At 41.9% G+C, this 27,202-nt stretch overlaps 1 protein-coding gene across 9 annotated transcripts in view; it reads right to left on the bottom strand.

The window, feature by feature from the left end:
* The window catches only part of BICD1 (BICD cargo adaptor 1), a 171,674-nt gene extending 144,765 nt beyond the window's left edge, over nucleotides 1-26,909 (bottom strand). For 2 of the 9 annotated variants that reach the window (XM_057428002.1, XM_057428011.1), the window contains exon 1: nucleotides 26,386-26,909. In XM_057428002.1, coding sequence (XP_057283985.1) covers nucleotides 26,386-26,598 — 213 coding nt within the window. In that variant the 5' untranslated portion in view covers nucleotides 26,599-26,909. The remainder of the gene's footprint in view (nucleotides 1-26,385) is intronic. The other 7 variants (XM_057428005.1, XM_057428012.1, XM_057428007.1 and 4 more) reach the window with 4 other exon arrangements.
* Nucleotides 26,910-27,202: the final 293 nt, after the last annotated feature.

The raw sequence follows: 27,202 nt of genomic DNA, 5'->3' as shown, positions 1-27,202 counted from the left end.
ATATCTGAATGTTTTGAAATCAAAAGCATTTTTTAAATGAGGTTTTTCTCAGCTGAGTATTTCTAATATTGCAAAAGTATTTCAACAAAAGCGAAATGTTTTCATACAAAACCCCTGAGTCTAGTTACATCAACAGATTTCACCATTAGTTCATACCCTGAGGAGCTGCAAGATTTCAGGGACATAAGTCATCCCCTGGTTCTGTGCCTTGCACACTGTTTAGATCAGCAAGGTGCTGTCAAGAATCACCCGGGCCATAGCAACACATATAATATGCAGTAGTGGTAGCTATGGCTTCCCAAGCAGAAAACAGTAGGTGTGAAATAAGGAGATATGCTAGCCTACAGAGGAAGCTGGCAGCCTCTTACTCACACAACCCTTAACTCCACTAGATAACCTCTATGAAGAGAACAGCGAAATACCCCTGTCATGGTGATGACACCCTGCTCGTGCATCTCAGGCAAACTCCAGAACAGCAATGGCATCTCTTTCATGAGGTGATGATCCAACACTAGAGCAGTGATGCGTTCAGCCTCAGAAAAGCAGCGTGAGTTACCACATGGGGCTCACAAGCTCTCAGCTAATGCAGCGGTCTGCAGAGCTTCATCACCCTCTCCACGGTGGTCTGACAAATACATTTAGCTGTGGGGAAGCAAGTGCTGATCACATCACTCAGCAGCCAACTCACACCACTCAAATGGTATTACATCACTGGGAGCCAACGCCATGTTGGACACCCATCAGCTGGCAAGAAGAGCTTCAGAAGTGTCTGCTTCTGTGTGAGGTGCCATTCCCAGGCCATGTCTTCACTAGAAAAAGGGTTTATTTCCCCCACCTGTTTACTACCACATTTTCTGGTTTCATCAAGCAATACCTAACAGTAGAAAAGGCTCTGAGGTTTTACTCCAGTACAGATTTGGTAAAGGTATAGGTGCAGGCTCTTGCCTAGCAATAACATCTACAAGTGCCCTCCACTCATATCTGGTATGTGTTGATCACCTTAGTTACCCTAAACTGTTAATGTGAAGTACCCCACACAGGTTGGTCAGACTGAGGTCTTTAAGGAAGAGCAAAGGCTGTTCTGCACCTCCCTAAGATACTAACAGCCAAATGCTGTAGCTTCATGCTAAAGGATTTCAGTGCAAATGTACAAGTCTTGCTCCCATTCATTTCTCCTCAGAACAGAAACTGGCTGCATAAAAAACTGTACATTCAATTACCACAATTTTCAAGTCTGACAGACCTGAAGCAGATACAGTTCCAATAAAAGAAAACATTTTGCCTCCTATAAGCACTGATGAACTTTTGCTGTGAACAAACTTTCTCATTAATGAGCTGTCAGTCTGGCTTGGACCTTCACCCTCTCTCCTCTCCTCCTCAATTATTTTGAACCGAAAAAGAAAGTAGCAGAGGGCCCACCCTGACATAGTTACCCAGCCAAACCACTCACATAGTCTGTGGAGACCTTTGTTCAGGCTGGCACTTTGCTTCATTTTGAAGTACTTGACTACACACTAGAAGAGATGCAACCATTGCACTATTAGCATATTTGACACTCCTCTTCCCTTCCTCTCCCCCCCCCCCCCCAACATAATTGCTCAGAAAACTTGAATTTGTTCTGATTTAAGCTACAACATTCACAAACAGAAATTCGTTCCAAACAACCCTAGTTAACTCTTGCTCAATATTTTGGACTGATATTCAACTATGTTTCATAGACACATAGACTTACATACACACACAACCACTCCCATCTTAGACCAGATTTGCTTAAGTACATTAGTACACAAAAAGCTGTTTCCTTCTTAGCTTAGTTAAGCAACTTAAAGTACTGTACTTCCGGTTACGTGATTGTGAAGATAAATCATAGAATAATAAATTGACTAGGTTAGAAAAGACCTTCAAGATCATCAAGTCCAACCCCTACCCCAGACCATGACCACCACTAAACCATGTCACTGAGCGCCTCATCTACATTGTTTTTGAACACTTCCAAGGACAATGATTTCACAACTTCCATGGGCAGCCTGTACTATGCTTGACAACCCCTTTGGTGAAGAACTTTTTTCTGCTATTCAGTCTAATTCTCCCCGGCACAGCTTAAGACCCTTATCTCTTACCCTATCACTTGTTACTTGGGAGAGGAGATGAGCCACCTCCTTTCTCCATCATCTTTTCAGGCAGTTGTAGAGAGGGATAAGCTCCCCCTGAGCTTTCTTTTCTCCAGCCTAAACCACCTCAACCATTTCTCGTAAGACATGTGCTGTTCTGGGGGCTTTATTTGCTTTAAATTCATTGTATACCTTTATAAATTAAACTCTGCAGCCTTGGAATTCTCTACAACATACAGTATTTTTGAAAACCTCAAAAAATAAAAATCATGATCTGCAGCTATGCAATAAGGAATAATGGAGATATGACTCGGTATGTTTCATCCTGGTATTTGAAATTTTTACTACCAGACTCATCCCCTTATATCTCAAATATACGATGCACTTAATTTTTTCATAATTCATTCTTTTGAAGAACAGTTTAAAGATCCTTGAAATACGCTGACAAAATCTTCATATTTCCTTAATTTTGCAGTATTATCCAGACAATGTTACATAACTGCAGGCAGATATGATATACAAAAGATAAAATACAGGGTCAAATATGCTTTCCCATTAAACTTCAACCACCATTTTCCACTGAAGAGCAGAGACTGCTGAGACCATTTCTAATTAACAAAGTCCAGGTCTGGTGCTCCTCAATATTTTTATGAATAATGCTGGCAGCTACAACAGCTCTGAGGAGAAATGAGACGTAGCAGAGGATGAGCAATTCAGCGCAAATCTCAATACAATTGTGTGTCAGAAGAGAGCAAACCTAATCCTCAGATGTATATAATGGAATTAGGAAGCAAGAATGCAACTTTCCCCCCAGGTAAGGTATTAGCTACATGGATGCAGGATTAACTGAGAGTTCCAGTAACTTATTTCTTCTAAAGGACACAAAAAATTTTGAGATAATATCAAGAATTACAATACGGTCTCAAGGCTATAAGAAAACTCAGCACTGAAGGTAGAGGAGCCCACTCTGTTTAGCAGATGAAAGGCGATGGCTGAGTAACCTATGACACCTAAAAATTGAAAAAGAAGAATCACCTCAGGCAGAAACTGCAATGTCCTTGGGGCTTTTTATTCAAGCAGAGAACAGCTTAAAAAGGAGCTTCCACACAGAATTTAAAATCAAACACATTGAAATCTGAGATGAGATATATTTTTTATTAATTTTAATTTTTATTCTATTTTTTAATCAGAGAGTGAAATAGTTACTAAAATTAATTGCTAAGGAATCAGAGTCTGCCTTTTAATGTCTTCACACCCAGACCAGATGCCTTCTCAGAAGATGGCCACAAGATAAATGCAAACCACATGGTTCAGCACAGCAGCTAGCAGGAGAGTTAGATTTCATTCCAAACCAGAAGCACTTGTTTACCCTTAAATTCAATAGATTTATTCATCCAGCCAGGAGCAAACCTGAGCCGTATAACTGTAAGTACTTTGAATGTGATTTATCTTCCCCATCATCAAGTCATCTAAAACTTTGTTGCCCATGCTAAACAAGCCTCACAGCAGAAGCACTTCCAGAAGTGACCTCTTGTTGCCTAAATACTTGTCCATCCCTTTACCTCCATCAGGTAAGGAGGGATCCTCAAAGGCTACACACTTAATATCTGGGTGGCAAAAGGTCAACAAGATGAATCCAAATTTTCCTGACAGTATGTTATGCTATTAAAGACAAAAGCACAAACTGGTTACTCAAACACTGGGAATAAAATCTCAGCCTGGCTTAAGTCAAGGAGAGTTTTGCCTCTGACTTCAGTGACCCTAGGACTTTTGTCCCTATTATGAATTACTTATATGACAGTTGCACCTAGTAGTTTTTTAGTCAATGCCTGGGATTCAATAGGGCTGGGTGTTCCTTGGAGTGGAAAGGCAGACAGACCTCTGCTCCAGGGGGTTGGGAGTTTAAAACAGGAACTAGCAGAGAGATCTGTAGGGACATTGGGGAGCAAAGGGAAACAACCAAACAGTATTTGTCAGAACTGAATGCTAATGTGTTAGATGGAGCATTCATTAAACTGTACCAGCATTACCCAAAATAAATGCTCTTCAGAGGGCGTTCCCAAAGAAACACTCTACGAAAAGACCCGAAGGGAAGACATGAGATTCCCCATAGAGGTGTACAGAACATCTCTCCCAAATGTGTGAGGTGAATTGATCTTACAAGGCATTACCTGTTAAAGCAGAAATATTTCACCATCATGCAATTTGAGTTTCTTTTTCAATGACAGATTTCAATTTTTAACAGGTAGCGGAGCACAGCTGATCTGAAGTGCTTCATTGCTAAGAAAATTCACAGCAGTAACCTATAGATGACAGCTCATTTTCTGATGGCCTATCACTGCAGCACAGATTTCCAGCTTAACTGCTAGATAAGACATTTTAACTACTCCCCCTCCAAAAATGAAAGAAAAATCCAACAAGAGAAACCATACGATTTCCCCCCTTGCTGTTTCTTGCCTTAAAGAACTCATTTCTATAAGAAATCAGAAAGCTAAATAGAAAATTTAAAATCGCCACTTACATATGTAAAAATAGCTAGTGAATGTTTTCTCTTCCAAAATAATCCCATAAATTTATTTGCCACTGAAGTAGTGTCTGAACACCAGCCAAAAAATATTTTGGAAAGTCCAACAGCTGTGCATGATGCAGTTTTCCAGAAATTTACTCCAAACGCTTAGAGAGAAAAGCCTAATAATGGGAACAAGAGGAAAGAGACACTAAAGAATACGTAATTAAGAGGCTAAAGTGACACAGCAGAAAAAAAAAGGGAGGGGGGGGTGGGTTAATAACACACATGCATCAACAAGTTATTTGGGTTTAAATCACAGGCAAGAAGCATGCCTTATGTGATCATCAGAGATAATTTAAAGGACAGATACAAGGCTAATGAGTATGGAAAAGGACACGCTAGATGTCTCTCTTTGGTCAGTGGAAATTAAGTGAAGCAAGGTCTAAAAACCTCAAAACTATTGTTTTGCTTCAATCCCAGTTCTGTTAACAGTCATCGCATGTCTGGAAAACGTTTCTGGAGGGCACATTTCTGCATCTATTCAGGAAGAGCTCCTTTAATTCTATCTCCTGAGCCCAAAATGACAAAAAAAAAGCACCCCACCACATTCTTTTACTTGGAGTTGTTTCAAGTTAAAATGACAAGTGGAAATTGAGCAGGCAAACTCTCACTTTTAAGAGGCACAAAAAATTCAGACAATGCAGTAAACAATGACGACATACTAACAAGCCTGAAATTAGAACAACTGCTGTCTAAATGGTGTTTAGCAAAACCTGCTGTAATAGAAATCAAAACAGGATGAGAATTCTGAAGGACTTTTTACAAGGGCATATAGTGATAGGACAAGGGGTGATGGCTTTAAATTGACAGAGGGGAGATTTAGGTTAGGTATTAGGAAGAAATTCTTTACTATGATGGTGGTGAGGCTGCCCAGAGGTTATGGGTGCCCCATTTCTGGAAGTGTTCAAGTTTGCCCAGCATCAGAATACAGAAGCCTCCTCTGCCAGATAAAGGCAGGAAAATACAGAAGGGAAAACAAAAAGGAAATACCAATCCATCAAGATATTTATCCATCAAATTGTTTCATACATTAATCATGGAATGGGCTATGAATGTTCAAATTAACGCACTGTCTGACACAGAAATGTCACTAAATTATCAGCTAACGAAGAGGCAAGTCAGTCTCTCGGCTGTACCGCATGTCTGACACTTGGGTAGCCCGTGGGATCAAGACTGCAGCCAAAATAAAGGTGCAGTTTTGGGCTGAATGCCAAGTCTTCTCTTCCACTGCCAATTCTCTCCCCTCAGAAAAGAGGACAAAACGCATGACATTTTAGATTCTGTGTTTGAAATTTTATGGTAGAGCTACTAGTTCAAAAGAAAAAAAACAAACTTCTAAATGTCACTCCCAACTCCATGCCAATAGATATGAAAGTCACACCGAATTCACCACTTCCTACACCCTCAGAAAAAATGATTCCAGAAGCTCAGTTACCACCTCAGTTATATTTCCACAGTTGAGCTACTAAAACTCTATAACTAAAGAAAAAGCATTACTGAAGATCTTATTTACCCAACCATAGCTGAAAAGATTCTGATGTCTTCCAGGATGCATCAGCCAAAGCAGCACAGTTTATACAGCCAAGACAAAGACAAGTACTGTTCATGACTAGCCAGATCCCACCATCCTGCAAGAGGAGTATTTCCAACCACATGGAAAGTGATGCAAAACCAGATAAACATATACAAATAAGAATGCAAAAAAATTCTCCCAAGATAACCATGAGACATGGCCCTAAAGACTTCCCAGGCTAGTCACAAGGCATCCCACCCAGTTAATCCCTACAGCTCTGCCACATACCCAGCTGCAAGCCAAATCTAAACCCACCACTCTCCTCTTACAGGAAAGTGAGTCTTTATAGTTCCAGTACTAATAAAACAACACAACTTTCTTAAAAGCCCCAGCATTAAGAAGCAGGCAGCTACAACCAACCTCCCCTGCAAGAGAGAGCAAAATCTACAACCCACTGCATTAGTGTAAACCATTTTCACCTGTAATAGGAGCCAATGCACTGTAGCACTGCTACCTGCCATTGCAGCACCATTTCAGCACAGGAGGTTAAAGACCAGCAGAGGAGCAGAGCAGACAGCTGTGAATTAGTCTTAACTCATTTCTGTACTGCAGACATGGCAGGATTGTTTATTTATTTGTTTAAACCTCCCTAAAGCACCAAAACCCTCCAGAATAAACATAACAGGCCCTGAGCCAATGCATACTCACAATCATAGCTCCTGTGCTGTCAGCTGGCCCCTATTGAGCTGGCCCAGCTTCAGGGACACACAGCTGAGCCAGTTAGGCTGCCTAAAGCTTTCAAAACAGCTGCTCTTTACTTTGCATAGCACTGGAAACATACAGATCAAAGCATTAGTTATCATCTCTGGTGTGGAAACTAAGGCAGGGAAATAGTTTCCTGAATACTGATTAGGATAATCCTATAGGTTTTTAATCAGTATCTACATGGTTTCTCTTCTGTTACCACATTTCCACCCCCTAGACTATTTCCTTTCCCTTATCCTTTGTAGCCTGTTTCTCACCTGATCCTGTTGCTATGCCAAGCGCATGAAATAAGAAATCCCCTACTTTTATCTTTTCCAAATAATATTACTAAAACCCTGTGGTTAAGGGCTCTAGACTTTCCCTTCCACGGGCTTGCTCCAGAACTGAATTAAGGAGCAATCAGGCAACCAGTAGCAGGCAGTGAGGAATGAGGAAGGGAAAATTAATAGATAAAGGCAGTAATTCCTTATTCCAGTAAAACAACAGCCGGAATAATGCGTTTGACTGCAGGCTTAATTATCCCTGTGCTGTCATGGTGGGATTTCAGGGAGAATGAGTACACCTGGTCTATTTAGACTGCCGGAAATTCATTCCTGTAAATCCCAATCGTGCAGAAAAACTGGGTCAGCCTGGTTTTCTTCAAATGCATCAAACCACCCTCTTATGCTGAGGTGCTCTCTCTAGAAAAAATGCTGTCAAAATTCAATGGCTCTTTAGATACTGCTTCAACCAGAAGATGGGGGACCCAGCCCTAACAGCACACAAACTACCCCCAGTAAGACATTCAGCGATGCAGCAGTCCACCCAATTTCATGTATGGATGTAGGCATATTCCCCTGATCATCTCATTGCATGTTTGGCACTACAAACTATCACTGTATGCAATACTGAATCCATATGAATTTAAAATGAGCTTCTTCATGACTGTGTGTGTATACATATAATAAGACTTCAACATTCAGAACTTGTGGGAACGTCTGTGTCATTCATAAATTATGAAGGAGGTTTCTTTCAGGCAGGGTAATTGCCACAGGTTTACAGCACTATGCAGAAATGTAATATTTACATAGAAATGCCTTACTAAAATGTCAATATTATAAATCCTACAGTAACTGATTAGGTTGCTTTGGATGAGAACTTTAGCAGATATGAAGCAACACAGCTTTTTTTGATGCTGACAGAGGCAGTCCAATTTACCAACTGTAAATTGTAACTATTTTTCTGCTGCTTTCTTGTCCTCGGTTGCATACATTATAGTGCATGACTACCTCCACATCTTATGAAGACTACCATAACAAATAAAACCTTGCAATGCAGTTCACTTTCATTCACAAGTCACTACAAATATTTACAGACAGGAAAAAGGAGGGGGGTGGGTGTAATTATGTTATTATGGCCAAAATCAGGAAATTATGGTCAAACCAATCTACTGCAGAAGATACAAATCATATTTCAATTTGAAATGAACAATTACTGCAAAGTTTCCTCCCCATGCTTTCTCAAACTACCTTGTACCTCTGTTACAAAGAAGATAAAAACCTACGTATTGTGAACGACATAGATATGCGGACAAAATTGAGAAAGCCTGGGAAATCGAAAAGGCTTCCTCTGGAATTGAAAGGAAATACTGCAATTCACTTTAAATTGTTTTAAGCTTAATTTAGACATTGTTTCATTTCAGCCAATTACATATGCCAGCTTAACTTCTGCATTACAGCCAAAATTACTGTCATCACAAATATAGCAATAATTGTGGCAAACAGTAAGATTTTTACATCTCTTTGATTCCAGTTCTTGTCGACATTTATAAACTTACATAGATCACTGTACATCGAGAGAGGACAGGGAGTTGCTGTTTATTTGTTGTTGTTTGCTTTTGAGGGAAAGAGAAACAACTTTCTCCATTTTTGCTCCCTTTGCTCCTGGCAGTTGTGGTTCACAGACCCCACAGAAGATCTCAGTTTTCAGACATGGCATATACAACACTGTGCAGCTTGGTGGAGAGGATACAGATTTTACAGGTCTTGCTATTCTGTGAATTTCTATCTACCCTCTTAATGATGTTTGTTCCTGTGGGATCAGAGACCTGCATACCTAGAAGTTTTATATCTAGATTACACGTATTACTGGATAAAGTTAAGAGGAAAAATAACAAGCCCAGCATACTTCATCAAATATATGGTTAAATAAATCTTTAGCAATGAGATCATACAAACAAGTCCAAATGAATGTGTGCTCATCTAATGCCTATAACCCAGTTCCGGCTGGGATATAGTTCAGGAGGTCTTCCTCAAGTTTTTATAGCTAATTCTGCTGGGGACAACGCAGTGTGCAGCCTTCTCTAGTGAAACGCTACTTTTATATGTCTGATCTCTTGCTTTATTTTCCTTTGTTTCATCTTTATGAAAGTGAGGAGGGAATTCAAATGGAGAAGCAAAGATCCTCCATGGATTTCACATGTACACCTAGAATTTTGAAGCCAGTTTTAAGAACTCCTTTATTTAGACTCACAGAATGGTTGAGGGGTAAGGGACCTCTGGAGGTGATCTTTTACAAGGACAGGTAGCAACAGGACAAGGCGGACAGCTTTAAACCTAAAGAAGGTAGATTTAGATTAGATACTAGGAAGAAATTCTCTACTGTGAGGGTGGTGAGGCTCTGGAACAGTCTGTCCAGAGAAGATGCAGGTGCCCCATCCCTGGCAGTGTTTGAGGCCAGGCTGCACAGGGTTTTGAGCAACCTGGTCTAGTGGAAGGTGTCCCTGCCCATGGCAGGGGGTTAGAACGACATGATATTTAAGGTCCCTTTCAACCCAAACTATTCTAGGCTTCTATGATCTGGTCCAACCCCCTGCTCAAGTACGGCCACTTAGAGCTCTTTGCCCAAGACCATACACTTCTTAGCTAAATTAATGTTGCTTTAAAAGGCCCTGCTTCTATAAGCATCTTAAAGGAACCTTATCTACTTGAGACTTTTTGGGGTATAGCGGATCTCTGAAGCGCACATTTTATCCCTGTAAAATAATCTCTCATGAACTACATAACATAGAAGGTCCTTAGTTTTTTAACCCCAGTTTGCACAACTGAAAATTAGAAATCGTAGGATTAGAACTGAAAATTACAATTGTAGAATTAGACTTGAAAATATGAAAAGTAGTTTCATAATAACTCTCTACATAGGTATTAGAGAAAAAGAGTAGCTATACAGTGTTTCTTGCGTACCCTTTGTTCAATTTATGTTGAACAGATTCTGAAAGATGTACCGAGACATACTAACAGGGGATTAACTTGGGGACTGATGTGCCTACACTTCCTTCTTATGTCAGAGTTAGGAATTTGGTTGACAAACCATTTGTTCACTTGGAGGGAGTTTTAAAATATATTAGCTAATGGTTTCAGCTAACATTTGCAAAAAGGCACAACTTCTAGATAAGCCATGAAGACCAGGTTCTGCACTCATCTGTCCCTGTGTAAGATGCTGCCTGGTTTGTAAAAGCTGAAACTTGCACTGTGGCCATTTTCACGCTACGCTGCACTGGGGCAAAAGGCTTCTCACAGCCACCATAGAAGAAAACCACCTTTCTGCAAATAGATACTAAACCTGAAAATAAGAAAGAAATTGGGCTTTAGACATCGGTAAGATACATTTTAGCACGGAAAGTAACCAAAGTTTAGTAACACCAATTTAGACCTAACTCCAGGGCATACAACAAGCAGCAAGTTTTAGCCTTTTTCCTATGGGCTCTTAATGGCTCACCTTTTCTAATAACTTGGAATCTGTTGACTAATTATGACCATAAAGGTATTCTATATTATGACCATAAAGACTGCAAGTGTGATTAATCTCTCCTACCAGCTCTGCAAAACAAACAAACAAAAAAAAAAAGGCAGCTGGTGTAGACTTCTTGATATTAAATTTACCAAAAGGCAGCAAGAATATAAATTTTCCTTTTGAAAAAGTAGTAAGCAGATGGGCTTACATCTCATAAGAACAGCAGAAGCAACAAACTACAAAATGCACTGCTGGGGCACTGCTTCTGACTCAGAAGACAGAGCACTGCCCACTGAGTCACCAGCTCTCCCAGCCTGCTGCCAAGTCCTCCCATCAAAACACCTTATAGTTCTGGGAGCGTCATCATGGCATTCTCTGTTAGAGTTATGTGACTTAACACTAGGAATGACCAAATTCTTTGCTAGCATAATTCTGCTGATTTCATGAGAGGTACGGCAGCAGGGAATTCAGAACATGATTCACAGTGTGGTCATGGAGCCCAATATTTTTAGTTCAAAAAAAAGATGAAAAAATACTTGCTGTGACTGGCTCTGCATACCTCATGAGAACAGATAAAAACAACATTCTGTATTAGTAACAGTGCCTTCAATGGTCTTTATAATAACAAACAGGTCACCAGAAGAGATTTTGGTCATAGATAGGTTAAAACCACTAAACTGTAGTGTGATTACTACGGTTACCATACTAGAAATATAACAGGGACTGAAAAAAAATATATACTTTAGAAATTACTGTCCTCCTCACTAGCAAAAATCTACCAAGGACACTTGCATTCTTGCATTGCTTACTGGTACTCAGAGCCCAGTACTCTAAAACCTTGAATTACAATGGGACATTCTCAATCATACTCATCTTCACCATCCTCTCACCATCTGTGAGCTTCCTGAAAAAGTCTTGCTTGCATTCATTGAAGGAATAGGTTTTTATTAGTAGTAAAAAATTTGGAGGTATGAAGTACCTATTGGATACCTAACTTTAATCTTTGGTGTTGTTAATGCCTTTTTTGGCAGAGTTCTGACAAAGGCTACAAAGAACGTTGTAGAAGAGGTCTCTGAAGGCCTCTGCAGTTCAGCTTCCCTTACATATGGGGAAGAAGATGGACAGAAGAATCCTTCAGACCCTGACAAACCATGCTGACAGGAAGATTCATGTGACATTGTTCCTTACATTGTACTACCATCACTCACTATGTGGCTCTCCTGCAAAGGGGATGAAGAACAGCTGCTGAAGCACTGTGACATGCCAAAGCAACCAAACACTCTATCCTGCCTTTAGACCTCAGCTGGCACACAGGTGAAGGCAGGATTCAGAGTCATCATCATCTCAGAACCAACATCTGGAAACAAAAGCCTAGCTGTTGCAGCTGCAGCAGCTGGATCACTATGACAGCAATGCATTGGCAGTGCAGAACAGAGCTAATTCTGTATGCTCCACAAGTGAATCAGGTTCTGAGCAACAGGGGATCAGCAGTTTGCTTTGCATGATTTTGATTTTTTTCCCCTTATTAAAAATAGTGACAGTTGAAACCCACTTTTAGTGAGAAGGGTCTTTAATCAAACAAGGGTCCACTGCAAAAAAGTTCGATGCCGCAACAAAAGTTGCACAAACCAGTGAGCCATCCAGTGATTTAGTTTGGGGAATTTCCATCCCTGCCTACATAAACAAAGCTAAAGTTTTGTGACAGCTGCTTGTGTTTCAATTATTTCTTTCAGGATCTCAAAGTTCAAAACCACATTCTAGAGATGCAACTGGCAGGAGGAAATTATTTCTAACAGCCCATCCACAGAAGAGGCCCCATTATTATTATTAATTACTCATATTGCCATAGAACCTAATTGTCCCAGCCAAGAATAGAGACTCAATGTGTTCATTCAATACAAACAGGAGGGCAAGGGCTGGCCTTGCCGTGCAGAACTTGTCCTCTACAAACTCCCAGTCCAAGCTCCACATTAACCATTGCCACCTCTGCAAGAAGCCTGATTGAGTGCTCAACACCCCTCTGAGATTTCAGACAGCCCAAGTTCCCAAAGAACTGCAAAATTCACACCTCACAAATTTAAATGAAGATTTCCACATATTCTCACTATAAAGGGCATCCCACACGCTGGAGCTCAGTACAGCAAAGTGCATCATTTAACTTTTCCCCATGCTGCAACAAGGGGTACTTTGTGGGGTGAGGCTACCCAGAGGCAGCAGGCACGGAGAAGTGAGATGCATTCTTTGCATGGAGAGGCGTCTGGAATTCCGTCTACCCCCGCAATGACCGACCAGATACAGAGAAAGAGCAAAGAGAAATGAAACATTTCAACCAGCTGCAGGGGTTAGTAAATGCTGATGTGAAAATCTCAGTCATGGCAGAGAAGAGTCATGGTTGGGAAAGGAATAAGTGAGAAGGAGGAGGAAGACTGGAATGGCAGCTTCCAAAGGGAGAGAGGGCAGAGCAGAAAGAGCCAGCTGAGGGTGAGAGATGCCAGTGTGCTCTGGGATCCCAGGTACTTTCCATGTGTTCTGGGATCACCAAAGTATGTGGGATAGGGATCACAAAAAGATGGTAGGTTGAAGGGTGCAGCTGCACAGCAGTCAGGATGCAGGTGAAGAGAAATTGATGGTCTCTAGTGACAAGTGCATTGCCACTGACATGCTGCCAAATAATGAATTAAGAAACAAAAGAGGTTTCTGTAAGTTTTCATCCTCATTTTTCCTTAAGTTTTGACTGTGTTACAATCGAAAACCTACCAGCAACACCATTCCTAAATGGCCTTCCTGTTCACACTGGCACTAGTGGGAGATACTGCCAGTGCACATACTGGTCACTGACTCCAGGGCAGTTGATTGCATTGACTTTCTGGTTGACCAGCTTTTTAAAATGGAAGGATCTTTGGAAGATAAATGATTGGACTAGGGAAAAATCTGTTTTCTTTGTGATTTAACTACAAATTTCCTGTGAAATTATGGCTGAACAGCCAATCTCTCCACAGCTTCTGTGCCCCTATTACTCATCTGTAAATTTCCCTTGTTATTCCTTAACATCAAATCCCTGACAAGTTTGTCTATTTCCACTGTAAAATAGACTATTAGAAATCTTCTACTTACATGCCTGAAACTCATTGTGCCAGGCATCACAGAGTCCCCAGGTGCTGCTGTCATGCAATAAATGACAATTTATCCCACCCTGCTGATCTCTAGTAGGCAAAACAGCAGCTCATGAAACAAGCAGCATTTCGATTTTTCAGACTGTTTTTGCTTTAACTGAGTGCGGTCTGTTCTTTCACAGTGTAACAAAGAACTAGGCCTGTTTACTAACGAAATTACTTTTTAATAACTACAAATTGTTTCATGCTGCTGCTCTCATTACTGCTATATACAGGTGACACCTGTCGGACACATGCCAGCAGTGGTTACTCTAGTGAATTTTATTTCACCGGAGGCTCTTCCCGCTAAAGACCCCAACCAGTGTCAATGGCTGTTGAGGCTGGATGCAGTACCCATCCCTCTGGCTGCAGCCAAGGTCATGCTGACTCACTCCCTCTGGCTTTTCCCGCGCATCCATACAGTGCCAGCGTTCTGATAAGTGCTTGACTATTCATAACACTGTCACTTGCAGAGCTACAATTCCTTTCTCCACAGACAGCAAAAAGCATTGCAATTCAAGCTCCTAAAAATGTTGCTTATCAGATTTTGGACTCCTTTTCAAGCAGTAGGTTACTTTCTGCTAAAAAAAATAAGTGATAAAAGACTTGAAATAGAGGCCTCTCACTTTTAACCAGATTGCTTCCCTAAAGAAACAACTGAGCTGAGGAACCTGACAGGAGAAGAGTCTCTGCAACAGGGTTTTGGGGCAGAATTCAGCATCCCCTTTTCCAGACCCACTTCTTCAGGGTGGAATAATCAACAAGCAGATCCATAGGCAACAGCAAGTAAACAGCAACTCTCCGTACCCAGCTTAGTGTCAGCTGTTGATGCCTAACTCAAGTTCTCACAGGTAAAGAAACCAGAAGCCACATTTCAAGAAGAATCTTACAAATAAGAGCTCTTCACAGAATAAAATATGTGCACAGTATGGTCTTTAACTGCAACTCTTTGTGTTATACTCAGGGAAAGGGTTAGTTATACCCAAAGAAGGCTTATATGCTCATTTTAGATTTGTCTTCTCATCAGTCTAATGTGCTACAAAAGCAAATTCAACAGCCGTAAGACATAGGCATGACTCCAAATGTCCCTAATGTCAGCCCAAGGAGCACTGAGCAAAGTACTTTACAACCACCAAGTGCTAAAGCTGTATTTAAGGCATCATGCCTTTTCTATCCTTGAACAAATACCTCTCCACAAGCAAGAAGGCAGAAAACATTTGAAATCACAAATCATGTAACAGCATTAAATAGATTACAGCAAAATTTTTTAAAGTCAGAAGCCTAAATGTGTATCCCAAAATCTACATATAGTCACCCAGACAAGTGTGATTTGTAATGTCAAAGTCTGTGCACAAAAAGAAGTCATACTGGTTTCAACACAAGGTTGCTCAGCCTCCTTAATAAAGCAAACCCAACATTTTCCACAATAACTAAAATACAGACTTTAGGGTCCAAATATCATTTTAATATGGATTGCATTTTAGGAATAATAAACATCTAAGCAAACATAGTGTCACTGTAACTTAAAATTCAGCATATATGGAAAAAATGTTATCACTCAACTATGTTGTTTCTGATTTGCTACAATTTTTATACAGCTGAGCTTACAGCATCTTAAGAGAAAGTCTTGTTATTATCAAATGGCAACCATCAGCCCTTGGCTGGCAGAAAAAATAACAACTTACCTAATACCGAAGAAATAGAATTACCTAATGCCCAAAGTAATGCACTCCTAACACATGTCATGTGCCTCCATCTCCCATACTTGTATACATAGACAATTATATTTCATCTAACCACTGTTTCTCTTATATATAGCTATATATCATACACTTTCTTTACAGAGGAGTCCTTGTTACCATATCCTTACATTTTACTTAAAAATTTGTCACCAAGGACCCAGACTTATGACTGAGATTTTATGGATTAGTAATTGATCTAGTGCACATTTTTAGCTCACTGCAGATGGAAGATACATGTAAGCTGAAAATTCATTCCTCCAGGTTTCTGCTGGGTTTTATGTTTGTTGTTCTGGTTTTGTTGTTTTTTTTTACCTTGCCCTTCCATATTTGGGGCTAGCCAAATGCATGCATATGATCAGTTACTGAAGCTCAGCAGAGTTATGAAAATTCATCAGCCTGCAAGAATAAGCTCATATTTGGGATCCAGTAATTACAGTTATGCCAGTTCTCCATTTTTTGGTGGGAAGAAATCCGAATTTTCAATTTATAACAGATTTTATCACTTACATCTTGATGACAGTGCTGTTTGCCAACAGGTGTTGGGCACAGACTCAGCGATTAAATCATTGCTCTGCTTTATCTTTTACTTACCCATGTATCCAGGACTTCAACACTGGTCTTCAGGTCATACCTGTTGTAAATGATCCTGAGAAATAGCACTCTTCACATGAGTTACTTAAATGAAACCTTTCCTAACTGTTTGTAGGTGGGAATCACATGCAGTTATCACAGAAAGAAAGGACTGAATGCAAATGTTCCCCTCAAGTAAACTTGGATGAACTCTGCATGTTTGCCATTGCTGTGCAAACACCTGGAATTATTTAGACCAATGCAACCTTCTAATGTTTTGTAAAAACTCTGTGAGGAATTCAGGATATGAGAAAAACTCCTACCCACGTAAAAAAAAAAAAAAAAAGGAACAAACCAATTTGTCTTTATTAATCTTATGAAATGTACAAGTTACAAGCTATTAGAGCACATGTTTAATAAGAGGAAGCAGATTCAAGTTGGGCAACAGTTAAATCCTGGACTAGCCATCAAATTGAGAACTAGAGGTTATGCCTACACAGATGGTTTAACCCAGTTGTGAACTCTCCATGTCCCCCCCATACCAAATGCTCTAGTTCTCTTAAGACTCAAATCCAAAAAAAGTTGAGAGCTCTGTCTTGCTGATAATATGGGGCCAGGATTCAGTGCACTTTGGCATCCTGCATCCTGCCATGTGGATCTGAGTAGACAAGACTCCAGTCCTAAGCAAGATTAAATCCAAATCATGCTGTGTTCATGTTTGGCCAACAGCCAAGCTTTTATAAATGAATTATTTCACCAAGCCACCTGTTCCCTTTGCCTGACCCAAATTCTTATTGTTATCCTTAAAGGCTCACTGATCCTCTTCCCTCTTCCTATCTGAGCTTTACAAAGATGGACAAGGAGCTGGTTATCCTCCTCTAAGTATCCAGACCAGAAGTCAAAATTGCAGCTGTTAACAACTTCCAGCTTCCCTCCATGGATGTAGCCATCAGTCAGCAATGAAAAGCAGCACTTCACAGTTTATTTGCAGTACACCAACTTTTAAATCCATTCACAGTAACTAGGGGAACCAAGGAAAGGCTGTTTGCTGTGGATAAACTTCCCAGAGTGCATACCTAACCTAACTCATGACGTTGTCCCTGCTAACCCCTCCTAGCCATGCATCTGCTGCACACTCCAAGAGATCACAAAACTAAACAAACACAAGTGAAAAAACAACAGCAAGGAAAAATAAAGTTTATATAATTTAGTTGAAATGTCCCCAGAATTGATTGACTGAAGTGAATGGTAACTAACTGGTGACTGAGGACATCATTTATGCTTCTTGGTTAAGAATAGTACTGCATATGCTACTACTAGCACTGGAAAACTTGCTGCTGTATAGATGGCTTTAACACATCTGTACAGTGTAGAGGCAAATTAGGTGTGATTCAGGGGAGCAAGAGCGATGGATAAAGTATGGCAGGGCTGTAATGGGCAATGGGCCACACTCCTGGCATTGATCGTAATGGCTCAGTGCATTATCTAACCTCACTGGGCATCAATTTTCCTGTCTGGGGTTAAATAAATAAACAACCCCAGAAACTATACAATAAAAATAATTTTTAAAAGGTTGATTTTTTTACAAAACCTTATGAAAAGGTATCTTCTTCCTGTGCACACACACAGCCAACCCAATGTCAAAGCTGCCTGAAAAAATGATCTTTTCAAGGATTATTTTAATGGTGAGGCTGCTACAAAGCAGAGATGACAAATCCTCTGTTCTTTCATTTTCAGCCTATGCTAAAACAACATTTCTAAGTATTTTTAGGATTTCCTCATGTCATTGCAATATATGAGCAATATATGAGCATGGAAAGGAGGCACAGTCTGCTACAAATGGCCAGATTTCTTGCATTCACACAATGACAAAATGGGTCTTTAATATAAAAAATTCAGCTCCATGTCTTATAGAGCAGCAAATCAACACTAATTAAGATGTAGGGCAAAGACTGAAAAAAAAAAAAAAATACTTAAAAGTACGCAAATCACAGACAGGAGTCAAATGCTGTGCAAGAATGAGAGGCAGAAAACGATGGGCTGCAGACAGAGAAGGAACCACAAGAGAGATGCAAAAAACGTGAGTGGACCAATTTCAGTCTTGGTGAAAGCCTTTGGGTGTTAATAGTTTTCACAGGTCTGTCCCAAAACCATAGATTTAGGACAGTGGCCTGCTTTTCTTTCAGCTATTAAGTTAATTAAATTTTGATAGTGAAAGAAATTAAGAAACACAAATATTATAATCCCAAAATTATTTTTAACGTTACCCTCTGCAGAGAAGTAGAGTCCCCTCTGAAAGACTAATCTGCAATCTATCTTATTTTCTACCTGCTTGCTTCATCTTTAGGCACCTACCCTTGCTGAGATGCATTTTTCACCTTCTAACTAGCCCTAACTACTTCCATCTGTAGCTGGTCTGTACTCACTGAACGCTTTCACAGTATAGTATGAAAAATTGGTGGTTTCTCCTCACGGTCATCTGCTGTTAGTGATGCAAGTGGGTAAAGTGACAAAGTGCACATTCATGTCTCTACATGCCATATCAATTCCTTCAAATTAGGAAAATAGCTTTCCCCATAAATAGAGTGTTGGTGAGTTCACAAGGAAATGAGGAAAGAAGAGGGCTATGAAAGTCACGCCACAAATGTAAGACAATTCAGCAGAAATGAATGCATGCTTTTCAGTCTCTGCCATTATAAATTAAAATCATCCCAATGACAAAAAATGTACAGTACAGAATTGTATTAAATTAAACATTACCCCCTCAGGTACCAGACAAATATGGAAGGGAAATCCACAGCAAAGGCAACTGTGCAGCAAAGCCCTTCAATGTAGCAGAGCCATGAAGGATGCAGGACCAAGTGACGAATCACATTTTATTCCCATTGTCCATATGCTAAATGCAACACCAATGCAAAAACATTGGAGCAAATGAGGTGCTGAGGAACAAGCATATTTGAGCTCATTTGAAAAACTGAAAGGTTGTTCAAAAAGAAAGCTCTTTTTCTAGAAACCCTCAATACAGCCAGAAAAATGTATGATCTTGCATGTATTTTCCTCCAATCCCATAAGGTATACAAAAGTTGCCCAGGTGCAAATTTACGTTGTGCATCTGACTTTGAGAATGCTTCTCATTATACCATGATGAATGTTCACAAATTACTGTTTTATGCCAAATTTTATTTTCTCCACCATTGTTTTGCCCCTAGTTGCAGTTTCAATAAAGCCAGGTGTTCAATCTGATTGCTGTTGTGCATACAGACTGCACACACACCCCTAAAATACACAATGCAATACAGAAGGAAAGGAAAAATATTTCACTTAAAGAAAGGTGAAGAGATGATAGCAAAGTATTTTTTAATCCATTCCAAAAGGCCTAGTTCTAAACAGATGTGGACCTTTAGATTAAAATTTCTTCAGTGAACCTTAATTTTACATTCTCGACTCTTAGATGGGAAGTAGTTCACAGTAATAATGCCTGTCTCACACATTAACACCTCAATCAGTTATTTTAGATTGGTACTAATCCAGTATCTTCTAGAAAGCCTATGGAAAAATAACTTTTTCATGACATAAAATCCAGTTGCAACTTCCAGTTAGCTCTGAGGAGTTCAACCCAGATGACTGATTCAATCAGAATCCCTCAGATTAGAGAGGGATTTCTTCGATGAAAGAGTGAAATAAGGAAATAATTTATCTATTGGGAGAAAACAAATTGAACTTTATTTAGATTTATTTTAGGAATACATGAGCCTCCAGTGTTTAAAGCTGACTATCATTGTTTTAGGGTTGGCTGCTGTAGGAGGACTAAAATCACATATTTATCTGTACTGGCTCATAAGGATACAGTGCAATTACTGGAAGGTTCATCTACATATTTCTTTGCATGCTGCCAAAGCTCCAGCAATAGCTCTAATTTCCCCTAAGATGATTTCAGCTGCTTATGTTTTCTGTAGGCTAATGCACAGGATTCATTTCCTCTTAGAGGAAGCAATCCTGCTGTAATTTGATGAGCATCTCCTAACATTGGTACTTGTTTAAGCAGCCCATCCCATCCCCCTCTTTCCTCAGCATCCATTCCTACCCTCATGCTGACTTTTTGGCAATACAGGTACACGTGGTTACCTGATCTGGCTCAATCTGGGTTACAGATAGCATACACCCCCTCCTCAGTTATTTTTAACTGAGGTAATTTTTCTACCCTGGTGTGGCAGTAGGAACAGTTGCACAGCTGAGAGCCAGAACAGGAGCAGAATGACAAAGAGAGTTGCAGAATTGTCTTGCTGAGAGATGAGCACATCAAACTATACCTTTAGTAACCTCAGGTCAATGCAGGCTTAATGACAAGGATGAAAAAATGAAATTCAAGCATGAAGTGATGCTATGGCTCAGCTAATGGTCATTGTTTCCAGGCAGCATGCTGTTATGCATTGGGTAACTCACAGCAAGCTGCTACTGAAATTTCACTAGGCAAGTGGGCACCCTCAGAGACCTTGCATTGTTCAAGGTCCCTTGCTGTCTTCCTCCTTTCTTCTCGAGTCCAAACTCCTACCTACAGCTCAGACCACTTCCTTAGGGCTGAATCCAGCTGGGGCTTGAAAACCCCCATGGAAGGAGACTGCACAGCCTCTGTAGGAACCTGTGGCACTGCTTGTGCTCAGGGGGAAACAGGTCTACCTGAAATCCAGTCTAGTTTCAATTTATGTCAGTTGTCTCTCATCTTACCACCATTCACCATTGTAAAGAGCCTGTCTTCTCAATAACCTCCCTGTATGTACGAGCAGGCTGCTGCTTGGTCCCCCACAGCTTTTTTTCCTAGGCTGAACAGGCTCAGTCCCCTTAGCCTCTTGTCACAGCACTGGTGCTTCAGCTCTTGACCATTTTGGTGGCCGTCTGCTGAACTCAACCCAGTTTATTTATGTATTTCTTGCATTAGGGGAGCCCAAAACTGGATGCTGTTTTCTAGATGGAATCCAACAAGTATCAATTTGAAAGTTATAATAATTTCTATCAACCTACAAGCTTTGCTTCTGCTAAAAACAGGATGCTGTTAGCTTTCTCAGTGTCAGAGCATACTGCTGGCCCATGCTCAGCTTGCTATCCCTCCAGGATCCCCAGGTCTATTGCCATAGACCTGATCCCCAGTCAGCCAGTCCCCAGCCTGTAATAATTGAACGAAAGTTTTGCAAGATGCTGCTTGCTTTTGTCAAGGCATTCCTTATAAGAGCCCCCGCAAAATAAACTTCTCTTCCATGAGAAGTGTACAACTTAGAGACAGAGGTAGTGTTGGATGGGCTCTGGAGAAGACAATGCTGCAAAGAGCAGCTGAGTACTGTCCCTTCCAGGTCTGCAACTTACTCACCCTTGCCCTTTCCTCATCTTTGAGCTGGGTGCTAGGCAGCAGGGCCTTTCTGAGTGACACAACATGAACAGACACCATGGACAAACTGTTGAGATCAGGCCAATCTGAAAATGTTCAGCCTCATCTGGCACAAGCCCACAGACACTGTCACTCGAAGGGAGTTGTAAAGATATACTGAGATGACATCAGTTTGCAGTTCACAAGTTATGTATTTGGGACACATTCAGCTTTGGTGAAAATTCAGAACATCTCATGGGGATTCATGAGCTTTTCTAAGCATCCTGTGATGCAGACAGGTGTGTAGAGCAATTCCCATTTCACAAGGCTGTAATGGCATAGGGAGTCTCCCCCTCTTCCGTCCTTTTTGCATCCAGAGAAGTCCCGCCAACTGTACATGTCAAAGGTGGGAGAGGCAGAGGTGCCTCCAGCAGCAGATGTGCAAGAGGCTTTGGAGAACAGTGGGGAACCTGGGGGTGTAGCAACATGGCAGAAGAGTGGGGAGATGGAGCTTGAGTCACCTGTGCTAAAGTAGTGCAGATAAGAGCAGAACATAAAAGAAGCTGCCAGAGAGACCTTCAGCTCCGTGTCTGTGAAAGCCCTATTAATAAACTAAGTACTTCATAATCATTGATACATCTTTGTGAGATAAAGAACACAGGAAATTTTGACCTGCCAACGACTGAGCTGCTCACCAGTAGCCTGGCTGCCAACAATTCACCAAAGATAACTTCGTTCAAACTAAAGGAAACGCCAAATTGCATCTTCAACCTAGGTATCAGATAGACAGCAATTTCAATGTGCATTTCAGGAGAACAGGTTGTCTCCACAGAATGAAATACATAAAAGCCAAGAAGCCAAGTGGGATATTGCTGACATTAGTCAGTTAGAGAGGGAGTCAAAGACAGGGACTTGAGGATCTGCTTGGCTGCTAATGTTCGAGGTTTGATTCTTAAAGAGAACTACCTGCTTAGGATTTCTCAGATGTCTGATGGAGTTGACTACCTAAGCTGCCTTCCATCCCCATTTTATCATGACTAGATGTGACTGATATTACTCCACTTTAAAAATACTACAGGCCACCAGTGCACAGGAATTAGTCACAGAATGGCTGAGGCTGGAAGAGAACTCTTGAGATCACCTTGTCCATCCCCCTGCTAAAGCAGGGACAGCTATAACAGATAGCCCAGGCAAGATCAGTATCAAGCCATTTCACAATTCATTAAAAGAATGAAAACAACAAACATTATCCATACAGCAATGTGACCATGTAAGGCCAGACACTAAAACCACTGAAAAACATTTTTCATAAAATATGCTGGTAACTAAACTCCCAGCTTGGCAAGACAGTGAAAATAGCCAGCCTTTACTCCCATGACCAGCAGCAATGAGTCTTATTTTCTGCATCATTATTAACTGCAGGTTAAAAGGCATATCTGCTAAAGTAACTTTCTGAACAAGGGCCCCAAAACTATAGTGGTTTTCCTAACAGCCCAAAATTCCACTACTTTGAGATGTAGTTAAACAAAACACAGACACATCATTTACAGGCTGAAAATAATTAAAAAAATATTAAAAGAATATTAATAAGGCTTTTAAAATAACAACGTTTTGTAACACTACAGTCTTGTCTAGCATGAGGACCACAAGCACTCCATCTCATAACACTGAGTGCTGTTAAAGTCAACACAACAGAGTTTACCTTGTCACATTCCTACCATTCAGTTCATTTTTGAAAACATAAGGTTGGTAGCTGATAGATGTATTGCATCTTTCCTGGACAGCTTACATGTGTAATAACTGCTCTAATTTGGAAGAAATAGTCCTTCTTAGGTCACTGATCAGAACTTCAAACTTTTTGTAATGTAAATCAATCTCATGGCCCAAAACATCAAAGTCTTGGGCTAAAGCAGACCTCTGAATACAGCACAAGAAACATCGGAGATTACTAAAACAATTCATATTGCAAGGTGGATAGCATATATCCTGTATACAAGTATTAATATTTAATGTAATGTATTGCAATTGGCTTTTACTTCAACGTCCTATGATGGCCTTACTTTCCCATTGCACTATCCAGCAATGGAAATTATTGTATAGCCAAGGCTCTGTGTTGCAATCTATATGAAAAAGTCACTGCTGAAGTTCACTGGAGTTTTGAACTGCCAAGGAGCACGGAAGAAGACTTCAAATCCTTGATTGCTAAGCCATGACTGAGTAGTTAAAGATGGGCAGCACTGTTTGAACAATAAATATAATGAGCTCCTAACAACAGAACACAAGAATTTAAAAATGAAACAGTTAAAAAAATGAAGACTTGTCTCAATAGAATTCTACCCCAGTAATTGAATCTTCTCAGAGGAAGTCTGCAGGAGTGATAATAGTTCTAAGCATAATCCTGCCCACACCCTTGCACTTACTATTCCTCATGAATGGATAAACTATTTGTTTCAGCGCAAACCTGAGGTCTAATTTCTATACCTCAGTATGACTTCAGAGAGGGTGCAGATGAAGTGAGGTAAGAGCAGAAGCATGCATCCCCACTGACATACTGGGAGTCTTACTGGCTCCCATTAATCAGTCATGGCATTTTGATGTCTCACCATGCATACCTCACCCAGGCCATTGCCCAGCACATCCTCTGCAGGGCCTGCTGGAAAAGGTGCACAAAGACACTCCTCCATGCATCCTGGACAGAGCCTTCATAAAAAGAAGCTGTCTTTGGACTTCTGCCACTTGGTGTGCTTTCAGACAGAACTCTACAGCCCCAGAAGCTACGCCCTCAAGTCTCCCCAACACTGCCCAAACCACCTGAATTCTGTGTCGCTAGTGTTGTCAGAGGTACCATTTGCTTATGTCTCGCAGTGAGTCTGATCTGTACTCAGGGAACAGTCATAATGCAAACAGGTAACAAGAGAAGATAGAAGACTACAACTGGAAGGGATATGAGCAGATTCTCCTTTGCAGGGTTGCATGTGCAGTAAGAATCAATGTGGTTTCTCCTACAGAGGTTAGAAGCAAGGAAAAAAATCTCTTGCAGCTAGGTGGGGGATGGAAACATTCTACCTGCAGCTAAGGAAAGCACTGGAATTGAGAGCCCCAGGCCTGGATTGGAAACTGGAAAGGCTCCACTCTTGCTTGGCATCAGGCAAGCTACAGGATTTCTCTTCTTCCTCTCTCTGTGGATATCCTCAGTGTCCATGCTGTGGTTGGCACAGCATGAAGGCACAGCCCCACAGGAGACATTCTGGGCTGCAGACCATGCAATCCCATTGACTTCCACAGGAGGTAAACAGAAAGAGAATTTGTGTCCATCTTTGATTTCAGTTAATCGTGTTGACTGATCTCTCTAGTTTCATAATGTCAGTTCAATCCCTTGCTGTATCCCTTCTACCTGGGGCCATTTGCACTCACGTGTCATCCTGGTTTCTGATCTTCAGAAGAAGTCAGCTTTTGTACATTATATGATGGGGAAACAGCCATTGCACATTTCCCCTTAATTCTGTTCCTTTATTACTGCCAGGTCATTTCAAATAGCACTGCCTTCCTGTCAGTGCAAGTTATGTATCTCTATCCCTCAACCTGTGACTACTGGTCTCAAAGCCCCGAGCCTACTGCATAGTCTGGGGGGGATGGGGAGGCAGAGATCAAGTTTAAGGAGATCAATAGATTTTTTTCTGAAAAACAGCTTTATTTTTCTTATTGAACATAGGTTTATTTTTTTTTTCAACTCCTCTGGACACTGAGCTAAGTCTGTGGCATAACTCATTTACCTGCAAGTAAAATGAAACCTTAATTTTATTAAAAATATTTCTCAAAGTGCATTGGTTAGTATTCTAAAGAAGACGTTCATGTATAATCTAGGTTTATTAAGTGGCTTCCCTCAGTATGTAGTATGTTCATGACTTCTAACTGAACAGAATTTCTGCACTTTACAGATAGGAATGTGTATTTGTAGAACAAAAAGATACCTTTTAAATTTGGGATAATATACGTTCAATACTTAATCTTCTCTGTACAAAGTATGCAATTGGTTACATTCGAAGAGAGTATTAAAACACCATAAAATGTAGCGATCTCAAGTTACTTCCCTCAGTGATGAACATCGGAACAGTGATGATTTTTCAGTAGCATTTAGTGAAGCTGAAAGGTAAGGTGTAGTACTCACTTACTCTGTACACTGGCTGTTACAAAAACACATTTGACAGATAAACCAGAAACGCGTTTCCAATAAATATTTTACCCTTTCAGCATGACGCAGAAGTTTAATTTCCATTGATGGGGGGTGACCTCGGGACTATTGTACGGCTACTTCCCCTCCTCTCAATGGCAGCAATTCCCCTCACTGGCAGAATAAAGCAGGTCTATAAATAACTTCAGAATGAATTGTCTCTCTCCCCACACACTGCAGACAACTGTTTACATACAGCCCGAGTCCTTACATTCTAGGTTTGCTCAGCTCTCATCCTACGGGCTGTTTAATTTCCTCTTCCTAAACAGAAAAGCCTTGGACGATGCAGGTATGACTGAAGGCCCCCTCCTCTGCTGCAACCCCCTGTCACCAGAAGTTGGGACGGCTCCGCAGGAAATTTCCCAGGGCAAGGGGCTGCAGTCTTGTGTAACCCGCCCTTACAGTCCCTGCTGATCCCCAGCCCGGGAAAACCCTCCTCCCCAGCCCCAGGCATCCCGCAGCCTCTCCAGGGCCCGAGCGCCGTTGCTCGCCCACCTTCACAGGGCTGCGGGCACGGACACGCGTGGGGCGCTCCCGCACCTCCCCGCACTCGGTGGCAAGGCTCGGGCAGCCGGGAGAGACAAAAGCCCGGGTTCTCTCACCTCCTTCAGCTGTTCCAGCTCCTGCTTCAGGCCGTCATACTCCGCCTCCAGCTCGTCGTACTGCTGCTTGAGGGTGAGCTTCTCCTCCAGCACCACCAGCCCATACTCCGCCGCCTGGATCTTCTCATGGGTCGTCTCGGAGAGTTCCCGGGTCAGCCGCTCGATCTCGCTCTTGTAATGGTCCGCGCCCTGCAGCACCTCCTCCGCAGCCATAGCCCCGCCGGCACTGCCGCGCTGCCGAAGCCAGCCGGGGGGCGGGCGCGGCTGAGGGGCGGCACCGGCACCGGTCGGCCTGGGATGGAGGAGATGAGGATGGAGATGGGGGCCGGGCCGCCTGCGGCAGCCGCCGCCGAGAGCGGGGAAGGGCCGCCCCGCCGCAGCCGCGCCCCCCCCTCCACCGCCCCGGAGGCGGCGAGGCCTCACTCGCCTCCCCCCGGCCCTACGGCAGCCCCGGTGGTGCCTGGGCCGGCCGGGCGGGAGAGTCCCCGCTGCCCGGGGAGGCGGCGGCGCGCTGGAGGCCGGGGCGGCGAGTGCGGGAGGCCGGGAGCGCGCCTTCGTGCGGCGGGTGGCGGGGAGATGCTGGTGCTGGCGCCCGCCTCCCTTCCACACAGTCCCTCCCTCCCCTGCGCTCTTTAAGACGACAGCGTCCTTAGGTTGGCATTCCCCACCAGGGGAGAGGGAAAACAGTACTGGGGTGCTGGCAGAGGCACCCGGAGCAGTGGGTGCAGGCGGCGTGCCTCTCACCGGGGTGTCATGGCCTGGATCCCCTTATCCTGAGCCCCGAGTAGCGGAGCAGGGCTGGTAGTCCCGCTGCGGT

Source organism: Pezoporus wallicus, unplaced genomic scaffold (assembly GCF_028554395.1).
Source record: "Pezoporus wallicus isolate ANWC-B61680 ecotype Strahan unplaced genomic scaffold, APGP_CSIRO_Pwel_v1 contig_2908, whole genome shotgun sequence".
In the NCBI taxonomy this organism is placed as follows: Eukaryota; Metazoa; Chordata; class Aves; order Psittaciformes; family Psittacidae; genus Pezoporus; species Pezoporus wallicus.
The sequence above is the reverse complement of the archived record's forward strand: the minus strand, read 5'-3'. Positions and strand labels throughout refer to the sequence as shown.